The 17777-nt window shown below is 37.8% G+C and overlaps 1 protein-coding gene across 1 annotated transcript in view; it reads right to left on the minus strand.

Moving 5' to 3' along the window:
- LOC150077478 (protein-lysine N-methyltransferase SMYD4-like) overlaps positions 1–17777 on the minus strand; it is a 336848-nt gene that overhangs the window by 56058 nt on the left and 263013 nt on the right. Inside the window, exons 15-17 of the mRNA XM_090385914.1 lie at positions 17319–17426; positions 1739–1805; positions 499–612 (exon numbers count right to left, since the gene is read on the minus strand). Coding sequence (XP_090242040.1) covers positions 499–612; positions 1739–1805; positions 17319–17426 — 289 coding nt within the window. The remainder of the gene's footprint in view (positions 1–498; positions 613–1738; positions 1806–17318; positions 17427–17777) is intronic.

Consider the following 17777-nt stretch of genomic DNA (forward strand, 5'->3'; position numbering starts at 1 on the left):
TTTTTTTTATTTGGAGTCTTTAAGTGTCCTGGTTAATCCAATTGTGGTAAATTAAGAGTCTGCTGTACTTTATTATTACCATATTTAATGTTGGTAATGCCTTACTGTGTATTTAATTTATCAATTAAACTTTATTATACGTATGTATGTATACAAGAAAATCATGCTGGGTCAGCAGGTGTTCGCTTATATCCGCAGTTTCAGCCATCCACGGTAGGTCTTGGAATGCATCCCTCGCGGATACGGGGGGGGGGGGGGGTCTTACTCTACTTGAGTTTGGCCTTCATTTCTACATTAAGAGAATTAAGAATTTAATTTGATCTTGCAAATGATATCAAAATAGACTTTTTCACAAAAGTTATAAATTAGATTTATTAGAGAAAGGGAATAATTTTTTTTTACTGTATGTAAATTAAATTAAAATCAGTTCTAATACTACTTTTGATATACTATAATAAATCTAATATTGGCTGAAATGAGTATTTAGCTGAAACTCACCAAGAGAAGCATAGCAACAAGCAATCTGATCTTGCACTTCTGCTAATTGCCGATTATGGCGGTACATAACTTTTTCCCTCATTTTATGACACCTTCGAAGTCGTTCTAAAGCATCTGTAATAGAAAATTTAGCAGATTTTATACATATTATAAAATTTTAAGCTGAAAAAAATATCAAAACATTTGAAATAAAAATCCTGATAATAATAAAATAAACATATAGTACATATAAGTGGATATACAGGGTATTTGTAAAGTCCAGTCCCTAGTTCACAATACCATTACAATAAAGCCCATGATCCTGCTTGTAAAGCAGGATTGTGGGCTTTACATAATATCTGTTTTCATTAAAATTTCATTTTAATGAAAACAGATTTCATTAAAAAATTTCATTAAAATGAAATTAGCTAAATGAAATTTTATGATGTTTTTTGGTATCATATTCCAAAATGAGAACAATTGATAAATCAACTGTGATCAATAACTTCATCATTTTAGATTATGAAGTTCAAGTTATACAAGTTTAATCAACATTAAATCTCCATGGTACATTTGATACAAAAGTATCAAATTTTTGTATTAAAATGATTATACTTTTGTGTATGGCATAATTTTTTCACATTTTGAAGCTATCACCAAAGGCTGCTTCACACATTCCCTAAGAAGAGAAGTTCCATTAATTTGTAATGGTGCCTATTCACCCATGCTGATGAGGAAGCGATAATTCCCAAAATTGCCAAGTGGTAAACAGAACTTATCAGGAGAATGGGAACACTTTTTTTTTAAAGAGTAAATTGTAATTTCCTGATTGAAGAGCTGAAAATAGATATCATACTATAATCTCACCCTTCAGTTCTGAAAATTCCTTTTCAGAACTGAGGTGGGAAACTGAAGGAATGTATTCACTAAATTAAATCAATATAAACAAAGCACAGTTATCAGGAAAAGGGGTAATAAGATACGTTCAAAAATATATTATAAATAAAAGCTTATGTTACAGCTAAATGAAAACAGTTAATCTAAAAATTTTTCAAAAATAAGCTATTTACATTTCTAAAGCAGTATAACATTGGCAGTAACAAATTAAAAAATTATAGCAAGTTTCACTATATGATTTGATGTTAATCAATTAGAAATTACACTTTTTTCCCCCATTTAAGCATGATCTTACATTACAGGCATATACAAAGTAACAAGTACTAAAGCTAAGTTAATAATGAAGGCAGAAAGTAAACACTACCTTTGTAACTTCCTTTGGCAGTTAGCTGCAGACCTTGGACAAATAGGTCATGGGCTGTAAACACTTTCTGTAAATAAACATTATACCTTAGTTTATAATCACTACTCAATCTCATCTGATGATAGATTTGCTTTGTATAATAGTCATAAAATATGCTCAAAATTCAAAATAAACTATGACAAATGCTACTGAGAGAGAGAGAAAGAGAGAGAGAGAGAGAGAGAGAGAGAGAGAGAGAGAGAGAGAGAGAATCTAAAATACACCAGATCCATTTTTTGGCTAATTTTTGAAAAATGTGCAAATTGCTAAAGAACCAGAAATTTTAGCATTAAGTTTGACCACTTGCACAGCATCATATTCCATGCTTATACAGGGTGTTTCAGTTAAACGTTTCAGAACTTCTAAGAGGGGTAGGGTACATCCTGACAACTCGAAATCATATAGCAATGTGGGGTCGGAAATGCTTTCCTGAAGCGGTGTTGTACACAGAAGCACCATAAAGAAAAGAGACCATAAGTGAGAAATCGTTTTTAATAATACATGAAAAGAAGCAAAAGGTACATGGATTAAAGTAAGTGTTCGAAGTTTCTTCCACGGGCTACAATGCACGCCTCAGATCTCCGACGCATGGACATCCGAACATTCTGGAATACTCCAGGCAGCGTGTCCAGACACAGCAACCGGAGGAATATGCACCTCGTATTGCTTTCGCACAGTGGTACCTTGGAAAATGTGCTACAAATCCCCTTTTTCCTGCTGAAGTGTTGTTTTCCGATGAGGCATCCTTCACAAGGGAAGGAATTTTCAACACGCATAACGACTATATCTGGGCGGTCGAGAACCCGCATGCAATACGACATCGTGCAGCACAGATTCGATTTTCGGTCAATGTATGGGCCGGTATTATGGGAGATCACCTCATCGGACCTTACCTGTTACCGTGTCGTCTAACCAGACCTAACTACTTGATCTTTCTGCAGCAAGTATTGCCACAACTTTTGAGAGATGAACAGATTTCTGCATCGACGCAACACACAATGTGGTTCCAACATGATGGAGCCCCTGCCCATTATAGCGGAGATGTTCGTAACTACCTGGATGTCACATTTGGTCAACAGTGGATCGGACGTGGTGGTCCCGTGCGTTGGCCTGCTCGGTCACCCGACCTATCATGTCTTGATTTTTATTTCTGGGGTCATATGAAATCGCTAGTTTATGACACCCCTGTTGACAATGCTGAGGAGCTGGTTGCAAGAATCGCAGTAGCTGCCGAAGAAATTCGAAATTCGCCTGGAGTATTCCAGAATGTTCGGATGTCCATGCGTCGGAGATGTGAGGCGTGCATTGTAGCCCGTGGAAGAAACTTCGAACACTTACTTTAATCCATGTACCTTTTGCTTCTTTTCATGTATTATTAAAACGATTTCTCACTTACGGTCTCTTTTCTTTATGGTGCTTCTGTGTACAACACCGCTTCAGGAAAGCATTTCCGACCCCACATTGCTATATGATTTCGAGTTGTCAGGATGTACCCTACCCCTCTTAGAAGTTCTGAAACGTTTAACTGAAACACCCTGTATACATTTTACTAATATGTTCAGTTTGCATTTGCCCTTCACATATATAACCAAAAAGAGAAGCAAGTATTCTACATATTTTTGCAAACAACTTTGTCCCTAGTTTCTTATATTTTGGAGCTGAACTGCATGGGGAAGGTAAAAGTAAAATTAATGCAGGACTACAAAGCAATACAAAGCATTTAGCATAACAAGTGTGTCCAGATAATTTTTTTTTTTTTAACTTGCACTCATTTGGAACAAGTTCCTTTCCAGAATACCACAGAGGAATTCCAGAATCAACAAACACTTGACAAAATCCAGACTGTTTGCTGTACACTATGGCTTACATACCAAATAGATACATCTTTGTTTCATAATTTTTAGCTGCAGTGCTTTTGTATTTAGAAGTTAGTAAATGATGGGGAACAATGTAATTCTTACTGTAATTTGCTACTTATTTGAACACTTTACAAACCAACAACAATAAAATGACTATTGAAGTAAAAAGTGCCCAACTAAAGAAAGTTGAGCACTTTTGAAAGCAGACAAATAGAGGTTTTAAGTTTTATGGTGCCTGGGAATAATGAAATATATCTGCATCCCCTTTATGTAAATTCTTTAAATGCAAAAAAATAAACTAATTACACTGGTTTACAGTGTATCTGGGTTTGAGTAAAAGTATGTGGCAGTTATTTATGCATGTTTACTAAACCGAAGTCCGTTTGTTTCTATCACGTAAAGATTTCTCACAATTCATTAACAAAATATTACCTAGGTATTATATGCAAATATGTACATAACTATAGTTTCTGCAATGGTTTACAAGTTTTATACCCCTATATTCGTAATCAGTATTAAATATTTGCCTCAAACACAACAGACTGTGCATGTTTAACCCGTAACCACACACACACACACACAGAAAGGTAGCAGACCTTGACCCAGGAAGGTACACGGCCCCCACCCCACTCTTCCGGCCCATCTATGATTCCCAGAATTTTATTTTCCGAGTGGAGTCTGGGAGACTCCTGTGTGTGTAGTTATGGGTTAAACTTGTTTGAGCATGCACTCACTTGTTTGTACAGTCCATTCAACCACAGAGCCTATATAAGTGGCACATCCCTTATGCGGTCACAGCACTCCTGTAAAAACTGTTGTTGTTGTTGTTGTTGCTGCTCTGGAGGTTTAATGGCACATCAGCTGCTAAGGCTATAATGTGCCTTGTAAAAACTGTCATGAGCTCTCTTTGCGTGTTAGCTTTCTTTTTGTATGGCAACCAGGAAGTGTATAAACAGTCCCGACAGATTTTGTTACATATGTGGTTGTTTTGCTACTGTAAAGAAGTAAATGTAAACCTATCAATTTATCATTACTAAATACAATAAAGTTATATACTTTTGTAAAACACAATATTTTTTTATTTCTTAAATTGTGATGTATCTGGATGTGATAGAAAAAAAATTCTAAGCCATATTTGAAATTGCAGAAACATATTTCGGCAGTAGGACCTATTGAAATTCAAACCCCAGTGAACAAACTTAAATTTGTAAACTAGTGTTATTATTACTGTTTTACAGACTACATTTGATTTTTTATTAAAAAACAAATAAACAGATGCAGCATGTATGTTTATTTTTTTCATTGTGAAGATGGTCCCTAGCCACACTACTAACTTCCACAACAACAGATGGAAATTTGTTCCCACAATCAACCACCTGCTGGCTGAAGGCAAACCTCCGCACATCTGTCCTGCAACCATCCTTCTTCAATTTGAATTAATGCCCCTTCACATGTATAGCTGAGCAAGAGGAGGAATGTTATCAGCATTGAGCTTGTGCAATCCATTCATTCTTTAAAAAGCATGTGCACATCTGTCCTGCAACCATCTTTCCTCAATTCGAATTAATGCCCCTTCATGTGTGCTGAGCAAGAGGAAGAATGCTATCAGCATTGAGCTTGCGCACTCCATTCAAAGCCTTAAACACCTCAATCAGAACACCTAGCAGATGCGCAATTTGCAGAACTGAAGCCCTTTTTTGATAGGCCCACCCTTTTAACCTGTTCACCAATCTTATTTAACTTTTCTGCACCAATTCCAGCAAATCTACATCCTTCCTAAAATGAGGCCTCCAGACCTCCACTCAAGATGCAAACCCACCCATTGCCTTGTACAACAGGATAATCACTCCTTTTCCCTGCTAGCAAAGTTCCTGTATATCATGGACAAAACCCCATGAGCTGTCCTGGCAGCCTGTTTGCACTGTCAGAAAACTTCATATCCGACTGCACAATTACCCCAGGTCTTATTCATTTTCTACTGCTCTAAGTGTAGTACATTATAGTTGGTATGTTAATTTGGAATTATTGCTAGCCATGTACAGTAAATTGCATTTGCCAACGTTTAATTTCAACTGCAGTTTCTCAGCCAGTCTGCCTAATTTCTCTAGACCTTGCTGCAGTCGAATATGTTGATTACTGTCATTAACTACCATGCCAACCTTTGTATCATCTGCAAACTTAGACATTAAGTGTGATATATCTTCATCAATATCATTATTAAATATAGAAAACAATAATGGGCCAGAACCGAGACCTTTTTGTTTGAGCATTAGCAACTAAGGCCATATTGTTCCGGGATATGCGGTGGTCATTCCCTGACCTTTCCGCATCCTCCATATTTGGTGGTGACGGGCTCGAACCCTGGTCTAATCAAGAAGCGTGTGCTTCGCACTGCTGCTCCTTCCCACCTGGCTACGGAGGCACCACCGATTCCTTGTGTACCACGCTAATAACATTACTCCATTAAGAGCAGTGATCATTAATATGCACTGTCTTTTCCCACTCAACCATCCCTTTATCCATAGCAGTAACATGCTCTTAATGCCACACTGTTCCAATTCATATAGTAGTCTTTGATGTACAACAGTACCAAAAGCTTTCCTGAAATCCAAGTTATTTCTAAATTATATCTAAATTATTTTTTGCATCCAGTTCCTTTGTTACTGCATCATAGTAGTCAATCAAATTGGTCAGACAAGATTTCTCCTTAACAAACCCACGCTGTTTGTGAACTATAATTGCAGCCTTGTCTAGATGATCTCGCATTACTTCTTTTACCAGTATCTCCATTATTTTCCCTAGAACAGAAATTAAACTAACAGGACTGTAATTACTTGTGTCACCCTTTGATCACTCTTTGTGAATTGGGATACATTCACACATCTCCAGTCCACTGGAACCTCCCCTGAATCCAAAGATTCGCTCATAATTATGGCTAACAGTTTGCTTGTATCCTTTGCTGCCTCCCTTAATATAAGTGGATAGATCCCATCAACCCCAGATACCTTTTTTATGTTTGGCTTCAACAATTTCTCTTCAACTTTCCTCTCGGTTATTCCAAAACCATTTAGTTCCCTGTTTAGAGTGTGACAAACTTCTGGTATACCCTTCCATAAAGAATTCAAAATAATTATTCAATGCAAATACCTATTCAGTTTGTGAGCAACCTAAATAGGATCATAAACTATCAACATCAAGTGAATCAACGTGATTCATCTCCTTCCTTCTACTATTAATACATAAATAAATCCCGACATATAACTTCTTATTGGATTTGGAATATATGGGCAAATGCGACAGTTCAAATATCTGGCTTTCACCTATGAAATTAAGTTTGGTGTACTAAATGGTAGTATGATGCTGTGAGTTGGAATAAGTTCGCCATATATCTTCACTTGTGTGATCTGCTGGTCCTATAATTAGCATTAGTAAGGGCACATGATGCAAGAAAGCAAGATTATATAGCATCAGCAAAAAAAAAAAAAAACACCCACACACACACTCTTCTCATTCCACCCATCCACTCGCTCCAAATGTCTAGTTCTGCCTTGATTCTGTTTAAGCTATCAACTTCTACGACAGACGGAAGTTTGTTCCAGCAATTAACCACCCACTGGCTAAAGGCAAACTTCTGCATATCTATCCTACAACTGTCTTTCCTTAATTTGAATTTATGCCCACTCAGGCGATTATTCCGAGCAAGAATCCCATCAGCATTGAGCATGCTCAAACCATTCAAGGCTTTATACACCTCAATCAGATCACCTCGCAGGTGCTAGTCTCCAGACACTGTAATTTGCAAAACTTAAGCCTTTCTTCGTAAGAGCAACCCTTTGTTCCATTCACTAATCTTGCTGCCCTTCTTTGTACTCGTTCCAACAGATGAGGCCTCCAGAACTGTATATAGTACTCAAGGTGTGGCCTGACCATTACCTTATAATCACCTCTTTATCCCTGCTAGAAAAATTCCTGTATATCATTGACAAGACATGGGCTACTCTTGCAGACCATCTGCACTACTCAGAAAACTTCATATCTGCCCGCACAATTACCTCCAGGTCCTTTTCACTCTCTATCACTGTAGTACCACACACTAATCACTAATTCACAGCGGAGATGGGAGAAATCCCAGGTGCCGTCTGACACGAACATACCTTGTAGTACCACACAGTTAATACGTTACTCTGGGGTTACTGCTTCCTATATGCAGTACTTTACATTTGTCAATGTTAAACTTCAGCTGCCACCTCTCAGCCCATCTGCTCAACCTTTCTAGATCCTGTTGCAGCAGCGTACTGTCATTAACATCATTAACAACCCTGCCGACCTTCGTAACGTCTGCAAACTTGAACATTAAGCCTGATATACCATCATCGATATCATTGATGAATACAGAAAACAACAATGGACCCAGCATTGAACTCTGGGGGACTCCATAATAACATTAGTCCACAAAGAGCAGTGTCCATTGATTACCACTCTCTGTTTTTTCCCACTCAACCATCCCTTTATCCATAGCAGCAATTTGCCTACAATGCCACACTGCTCCAATTTGTGCAGCAGTCTTCCATGTGCAACAGTATCAAAAGCCTTTCTAAGATCCAAATATATGATATCAAAATTATTCTTTGCATCCAGTTCCTTTGTGACTACATCATAGTATCCAATAAAATTGGTCAGACAAGACTTCTCCTTAACAAACCCATGCTGTGTCCAAGCTATAACTGAAATCTTGTCTAGATAATCCTACAATGCTTCTTTAACCAGTGCCTCCATTAATTTCCCTGTAACAGAAGTTAAATTAACAGGTCTGTAATTATCTGTCTCCCCCTTTGATCCTCCTTTGTGGATTGGGGTCACATTTGCACATCTCCAATCCATGGGTACCTCCCCCTGAGTCCAAGGAAGCTCTCATAATTATGGCTAAGGGTTTGCTTACTTCCTTTGCTGCCTTCTTTAATATAACTGAATATATTCCATCCACCCCAGGTGCCTTTCTTATGTTTATCTTCAACAATATTTCCACCACTTTACTCTCAGTTATTACAAGATTATCTAGCTTACTGCCAGAGTTTAATACACCTCTGGCATTCCCCTCCCTGAATAATTCTTCATGTGTAACCAGCTATCAACCTATCGCTCTGACTAGCTGTTTGTACAAAATCATGGAGAGAATGGTTAATGCTCATCTTATATAGTATTTAGAATCAAATAACCTCTCCAGCATGCATATGGCTTCTGAAAATACATGTCCACTCTGGACCATTTAATTAAATTGGAAACATACATCTAGAATGCTTTCCTAAAATGAGAACATCTGCTATCTGTATTTTTTGATATGAAAAAACTTATGATATAACTTGGAGATTTGGCATTTTAAAAGACCTATGTAAACTTTATCCTGAATTTGAATCGAGGCTTGTAATTCTATTCTGATAGTGCTAGGCACAAAATTCTTGGGACTTGTATTTGATAAAAAATTGACTTTTCTCGAACATATCCAACAACTCTGTACAAAGTGCACGAGAGGCTTGGATAATCTCCATGCTCTCTCCTGTACTTCTTGGGCTCTCTCCTCTAACTATGGACTGATTCACCTTACTTCATATCTACCGTGCACATCTGCAATCTAAACTCTATTGTGAGTCCCAAGCATGTGCATCAGCCAGAAACAATCTACTTGGATGGCTGAACCCTATCCAATGTATTGCTGTTTGAGTAATTTGAACATCTCCTCTCCAGAGCCTATATGTGGAAGCAAATGAAACACCATTATCGGTCCGACTTAAACAGTTGTCTCTAAAGCATTCTTTAAAACTGAAATTCAGATCATCTAATGTGAACTATGTGGGAAAACATGTACAACACCCATCAGACTGCCAGTCTTCCTTTTGGTATTTATATCGAAGTGCTACTCCAAAATTAACATATCATGGTAGACAAGGTTGCCCAAACACTAAAGCAAGCTTTTCCAACTTTTCATTCTCATGTTCCAGCATGCAACTTTCCTTTAAGAACTGGGTAAAGTGATAATCCACCATCATCTGTCTACCTGAAGCTCTGTTCAGCATGCTGAGTTGAACATTCTGCTTTCTTGTCAGTTTACACAGGCAGTTTGAAGTCAGAATCATGTGTAGGATCTGCTGCTGTCTTTCCAGACCCTAACTGTAGCCAAGAAGATTCTCCATGAATGTAGCATATACACTGCAGAGCTGTGTGTATATGCTACATTCACTGCAGAGCTGTGTATATGCTACATTCACTGCAGAGCTGTGTATATGCTACCATAGAGTTAGCCTTGGATCACATCATAACTTGCCAATACCAATAGTTTATTACATATTCTAATTCTTTGAGCATATTATACAGGCAGAATTGAGATATAGTTCTCATCCAGTCCTGGTCTTGGGTTCAGCAAAAGATATACTCTGTCTCTCAATGTAAATTTCACATCTGCTTCTGCTGGATCTGTAGCCACATTGGCTAGGTATCCAGCTGTAGGAATACTGCAGCCAAATCAGCAATACCCATGAATAATCATGGTCTGTCAGTCCCCTATAAAGACTATAAGCAAATAATACACAACAAGATATATCCCAATGGCAAGATTTAGGGAACGGGCAGACAAACAATAAATTATATCAAATAAAGGCTGTAATTCAAACATGACATTCTAGTCTGTGAAGAATTCATAGCAAGGAAGTTTTTATTGGTCGACTCCACATATTACACATTAATCTTACACACGCTTTCCTGCTGAGGGCTGATAACCCTCCCATGTGCAAGTCTTGTGAACCGGTTTTAACTATAAAATACATTTTAATTGACTGTGTTAATTTTACTGGTGAACAAAATGTTTTGTACATTTAGTCAAATTTTATCAGACAATGACCATGTGTGAGATGTTTTTCAAATTTTTAAAATTATTAATTTTTACAAATATATGTATTTATTTTTAATAAATACAAATTTTTAATACAAATAAGTATTTATTTTTAGTCCCTGTATACTGCCTTTTTACTCTATTTTTTATTTATATATATTTTTTGACATGGTAACCTTTCTGAGAAGTTACAAAAAACATTTTTGTTTTATATATATATTTTTTATGGTGCGGCCGTAGTGTACTATAGCCTCGGTTACTTTTGTGCCAGTAAAATAGAAATTGAATCTCCTGCCATTCAACCACCCCTTTATTTATAACAGTAACTTACCTCTGATGCCATACTGCTCCAGTATTTAGTCTTTCATGTGGAACAGTGTCAAAAGCATTGTTGAAATCTAAGTATATGATGTAAAATTTTTTTTTGCATCGAGTTCCTTTGTTACTACATCATGGTAGTTAATCGAATTGGTCAGATAAGATCTATCTGTAATAATCCATGCTTTGATTTCTGTGTAATTGCGCTTCCTGTCAAGGTGATCTTCATTAAACACTGAGTCCATTTTCCTTTTGCCCTTTGATCCCCTTTGGGAATAGGCAAAGCATTTCCACAATCTAATCCCCAGGAATTCCCTGTGGATTAGATTGTGGATTTCCATTGTCTAATCCACAGGGAATTCCAGTAAACTCAAGGATACTTTCATAACGAGGTTTGCCTACCTCTGTTGCCACTGCTTTCAATATAATTGGATAGATTCTTTCAACCATGGGTGTCCATATTTACTTACAGCTTCAACGGTTTCTTCTTCTTCTTCTTCCCTTCCTTTTCAGTTATCACAAAATTATTTAGTTCCTAGTTATAACTTGGTATATTTCTAACATTCCCATCCATAAGGCCCCCGAGTGCCAAGTATTCTGTGGCCAAGCAATTCTACTGCATCTCTGAAAGCAATATCTCTAAATAGCATTTCAGTGAATAGATTCTACTCTTTGTTTCAACAACCATTTTTCCTTATTTGCATATCAGAGAAGCTGTTTTGCACTACATGAAGTAGGCAGAGGCCCAGAAAGGAAAAACCACATCTCTGTTCCTTTTTCTATTAGTACTAACTGACTAACTCAGCTGCTTAGTCACTTTGTGGCACTGCTCCTGCCTGGAAACCTGGGTGGTAGAGCAAACCCCCAGGGCCAAAAGGAGAAAAACATGGATTTTGACAACTATCCTCCAATTCAGACAGCAAATCCAAATTCAGTGGATTTGCACCAACCCGATGATGGATCAGGCCATAGACAATCTATCATCATTTCTCATACAGAAATATCTGGAAAATGTAGCAGGTTCCCTGAGAATGGTGTGACACCTTAAATCTGGCAACCTGCTGGTTGAGACCACCAGATCCAAACACTTAGAATCCCTTCTCAAACTCACCACATTTCGTGGAATTCCAGTCAAGGTGTCACCACATGCTCCACTCGGTATCTCCTAAGGTGTCATCTCAGAATGACACCTAATGAATGTCTCAGAGGAGGAAATTGTCAATGAAATGGAACATGATATTGCCAAGAGGAATGTATTTGTGTGTGTGTGTGTGTGTGTGTGTGTGTGTGTGTGTGTGTGTGTGTGTGCGCACACACGATGTAAGGAGTATGACGTAGTCAGGCGCCAACTCAGTGTTGTTATGGGCATATATGAGAGCTTGAAGGACAGAGTAGATGCCCTCGAAGGATTTAAATTGAGGGGCCCATTAAGTTCTCAGCTGCCCACTTCAATGCCAGAGCTTGCACTTGAACATCATGCAACACAGCGGCAATCCCCAAGGCAAAATGCACTGGTCCCAAAGAAACTAGTTGTTGTCAGTTACTCTATTATCAGGGAAACGGGGAACATATTGTGCAAAAAGGATAGGTGGAACAGGACCAGAGGCAAAGGTTAATGACATTATAGAGCAGATATCATTTTTGAAGGGCAATATTGTTGTACAAGTTGCCACTAATGATATCAAGAGTAGGATACCGGCAGAATTACTTAACAAGTACAAATCAATGTTCACAAAAGCTGTGAGTTAGATTGAATTTGATAGTGTCTGCAATTCTGTCCAGACACAATAGGAGGGAGTATATGGTGAGAGCCTTGTCGATCAATTCGGCCTTGGAGAGATTGTGCAAGGCTCAAGGGGTAAGATTTTCCCCAGCCTGGTCTGTGCTTGTTAACAGGAGAGACTGCTTCTACAGGGATGGGATACACTTAAATAGAAAAGGTGTAAGAATAATTGCTGATGCTATCAAGGCAGAGTTAAGTGGGTCAGAAAACTGCTAGCTTGGAGGGATACACAGACTAATAGATTGACAGTAGCTGCTGGCAAAGGTGAAAGTGATTCTTGCACTACTTCTATTGAAATGCAATTGAGAAAAAGCCTGGAAAGCAAGGCAATGGGGATTTCCAGGACTGCTGGGAGTCATAGTGGAACAAGTAAATATGTGAGCTGTGTTAGGGTAACTAAGAGTAGAAACAGATGTATGTATACTTGCATGTACTCCAATGCTAGGAGTATAGTTAATAAATTTGATGAGCTTGAAGTGCTAGTCAAGACATCAAAGTCAGATATTGTTGGGTTATCAGAGACATGATGTCACACAGACAGAAGCAGTGCAGAACTGGAATTGGGGAGTACAATGTGTACAGAAAGGACAGGACAGGAAGAAGGAGGGGTTATGATGTTAGTTAAGAAACACAAAATCTAAGGAATTGCATCCAATTGATGTGGATGGACAATGCAGTGTTGAGTCTGTTTGGTGTGCATAAGCACTGGGAAAGGAAAAATGAGAGTAGGTGTGTGTTATAAGCCTAATGAATCTGATGAGTATAATGAGCAGTTGTAGAGAGAAATAGAGTGGGCCAGTAAATTATTGACTGGAATTTGTGGGTTGATCACTCACACACTAGCAAGGGTTTTTTTTTTTTTTTTTTTATAGGAGCATTAGCAACTAAGGCCATATTGCTCCAGGGATATGCTGTGGTCATTCCTTGACCTTTCCGCATCCTCCGTATTTAGTGGTCACGGGCTCGAACCCCAGTCTAATCAAAAAGCGTGTGCTACGCACTGCTGCTTCTGCCCACCTAGCTATGGAGGCGGCCTTCACTAGCAAGGCTTTTGTGGATTTATTGGACGATTGTTTTCTACGGCAGCATGTTCGGGAGGTAACTAGAGGGAGTAAAACTCCTGATCTGATTATCACTAGTGATTCTTCATGCATCAAGAATCTGCATATAAAGGAACCACTAGGTAGCAGTGATCACAGTGCGATGAAGTGGGATTTACTCAAAGAGGTAACTACCAACAAGGGTAAAGGGAAGGGTTTTTGCTTTCGTAAAGGTGACTGTGGTGGTCTGAGACAGTATTTAAATTCTAAACAGTGGAACCAACTGATGATGTTACCAACAGCAAATTCAAAATGGGAAGCATTCAAAGAATTAATCTTGGAGGCTACTAGGCTTTTCTTACCAACAAAGAAATATTGTTCAAGATTTGGGCCTAAATGGATGTCAGATGAATGAATTAGACATGTGACAGAGAAGAAAAATGCATGGGATATATATAAATTAAATTATGTGACACAGAAGCCTATGATAGATATAAGCTGGTCTGTAACCAAGTTACAAAGGAGGTTAGGCAGGCGAAGGAAGATTACGAGAAATCTTTGGCAAAGGATGCAAAGAAAAACAGCAAAGAGTTCTTTACTTATGTAAACTATAGAAGGAAGGGGATGAATCAGATTGATCCACTTGATATCGATGGCTCAACTACTGATGATCCTGCTCAGGTAGCTAACCAACCAAATGAATATTTTGCATCTACATTCACACATGAGGAGTTATTCAGGTAGGGGGAATGCCAGAGGTGTATTAAACTGTGGCAGTAAGCTAGATAATCTTGTAATAACTGAGAGTAAAGTGGAGGAGAAATTGTTGAAGATAAACACAAGAACGGCACACCTGGGGTGGATGGAATCTATCCAGTTATATTAAAGGAGACGGCAAAGGAAGTAAGCAAACCCTTAGCCATAATTATGAGATCTTCCCTGGACTCAGGGAAGGTACCCATGGACTGGAGATGTGCAAATGCAACCCCAATCCACAAAGGAGGATCAAAGGGAGACCTGTTAGTTTACCTTCTGTTCCACGGAAATTAATGGAGGCACTGGTTAAAGAAGCATTGCAGGATCATCTAGACAAGACTTGTTATAGCTCGGACACAGCATGGTTTGATTAAGGACAAGTCTTGTCTGACCGATATTGGATGATGTAGTCACAAAGGAACTGGATGCAAAGAATAACTTTGATATCATATATTTGGATCTTAGAAAAGCCTTTGATACTGTTGCACATGGAAGGTTGCTGCACAAATTGGAGCAGTGTGGCAATGGAGGCAAATTGCTGCTATGGATAAAGGGATGGTTGAGTGAGAGAAGACAGAGAATGGTAATCAATGGACACTGCTCTTCGTGGACTAAAGTTATTAGTGGAGTCCCTCAGGGTTCAGTGTTGTTTTCTGTATTTATAAATGATATTGATGATGGTATATCAGGCTTAATGTCGAAGTTTACAGACGGTACGAAGGTTGGCAGGATCTAGAAAAGTTGAGCAGATGGGCTGAGAGGTGGGAAATGAAGTTTAACATTGACAAATGTAAAGTACTACATATGGGAAGCAGTAATCCCAGAGTAACGTATCAACTCTGTGGTACCACACTGACATTGGTAGAGAATTAAAAGGACCTGGGGGGTAATTGTGCAGGCAGATATGAAGTTTTCTGAGTAGCTCACGGTGTCTTGTCAATGATATACAGGAATTTTTCTAGCAGGGATAAGGAGGTGATTATCCCCTTGTATAAGGCAATGGTCAGGCCACACCTTGAGTACTGTATACAGGTCTGGAGGCCTCATTTTAAGAAGGATGTAGAGCTGTTGGAATGAGTACAGAGAAGGGCAACAAGATTAGTGAATGGAACAAAGGGTTGCTCTTACAAAGAAAGGCTTAAGTTTTGCAAATTACAGTGTCTGGAGACTAGGCACCTGCAAGGTGATCTGATTGATGTGTATAAAGCCTTGAATGGTTTGAACATGCTCAATGCGGATGGTATTCTTCCTCTTGCTCAGAATAATCGCCTGATAGGGCATAAATTCAAATTGAGGAAAGACGGTTGTAGGATAGAGCCAGCGGGTGGTTGATTTCTGGAACAAACTTCTATCTGTCATTGTAGAAGTTGATAGCTTAAATAGATTCAAAGCAGAACTTGACAAACATTTGGAGCAAGGGGATGGGTGAAATAAAGTTTTTTTTTTTTTTTTTTTGCTGATGCTATATACGCTTGCTTTCTTGCATTATGTGCCTTAGCTAATGCTAATAAACTGATAAAAAATTTAACAAAACAGTTAATGGCATATGTTCAGTCTACCAATTTAGGAAAAAAAAAAAAAAACTATATTAAAATGAAATTTACAATTAAACTTGATCGAATATTTAAAAAAATACTGTTAAAAGAAGTATTTAAAAAAAAATACTTCTTTGAAAAAAATATTTTTTGAAATACTTCTTTCAAACAATGGCTTGTTGAATCTATGTGGTAACTATAAGAAAATGATTTTTGAAGGTTTGTTTTAGCGTTTCTTTATGTTAAAGTGCTATATTGTTAAAATTTGCAATAAAGAATTTTTATTGGGATATGGACTGCTGATTTCTGAAAGCCCTAGATTAAATGAATTTCCTGACGTTTATAATAAATTGAGCTTAAAATTTTCAGCCAGGAGGATCCTACTGCGGCAAGGTTTGAGCTGTCACCCACTTCCATCCAAATCCTTGGTCACTAGTGCTCTCCACATATGGACACCAAACCGCTATTCACATTAGACAAGTCATCTAACTTCGGACTCTTTCAAGAAGCTTAATGTCTTTACTCAAATACAACCTTGAAACCTGAACTTCAGAGTTCTTACTGTTAACTTGCATAATGGAACTATAACCTCCTTATCCCAAAGATGCAAAGGTATGGTAAATTATTGATAAAACAATGCATGCCCTCCTGGCCATATGCTTAAACTGTGCTAACTTTCATGTCTGACTGTATCAAACATGTTTCTTTCCTCATTTGTCCTTTAAGCAATATACCATCAATTGTATAAGTTACTCTTGATTTCTATTTCCCAACTGATGGTCAGAGAAATGACAGTTATGTTTCAGTGCTAGAAAATTTCCCTTGCATTAGCATAGAAACATAACTGCCACTTCTCTTACTATCAATAAAGCTTGTCTAAATAATTCTGAAGAAATATTTATTTTTTCCATTAAAAGAATGGTACCCATCCTTTATATTAAAAATGAGTCAAAGTGGAAATTTTTTATGGTTGGCAATGCTGCAATTGCCCAGCTCATAGGTGGTTTGGTTGTCCTGAAGCAGCAATTGGAAGCAGCATAAGAAAAGCCAAGAGAAGTAGGAGCTGGCAATGCAAAACATCTGGATGGTGGAATCCTCTTATGAAGAAATGTGGAGGGCATTTCTTTGGGAAAGTATATATCTTCATAACGTAATACAATCGATCAGTTTGTGTAAGCAGCATACCTTAAAAATAAAGAGTGGGGAAAAGTATTTTTATCCATTGAGAATTCTGCATACTTGTAATATTTTTAGATTCTATAACTGAAAATTTTTTTACTCTGCACATTTGTCTAAAAAGCTGCTCTATAATTTTGAATTTAAAAACATGAATTGATGATGAATTGATATGTTTTAAGAAAACTTACTTGAAGCTGTGCAGCGCAGTCCTGGCTTTTTTCACAGTCCATACACGACGTCCTATTAGCACTGTCTGGTGCCTTCAGCGCTCCTGAGCAATGGGAACACTTCAAGGCCTGCATCAATTTTGCCGCATATGATAAAAAGAAAGTCTAGATTTTCCTCTGTATATCTTCATTAGTGGAAGATAAGTATTGATCAACACAGTAAAAGAAATACAAATTAGCAAAATCTATATGATTATTTTATGTCTATCTCTTATCCACAATTCATTTTAATTTTATTTTACTCTAATCTCTTGCTTAAGAAAGAAAACGTTGGTTCAATTAAATCCAATGCCAGAAGTGGAAATCAGGAAAGGGAACTGTCTGGTATCCTTAGAGTGCTCATTTTACTATACGTATTTTGTGATTGGAGCAGATACTGTTTCACATTTTCTAGCCAAATTTAAGTCGTTATACAAGGTT

Source organism: Mastigoproctus giganteus, chromosome 12 (genome assembly GCF_048544385.1).
Source record: "Mastigoproctus giganteus isolate SK-2022 chromosome 12, ASM4854438v1, whole genome shotgun sequence".
Lineage (NCBI taxonomy): Eukaryota > Metazoa > Arthropoda > Arachnida > Uropygi > Thelyphonidae > Mastigoproctus > Mastigoproctus giganteus.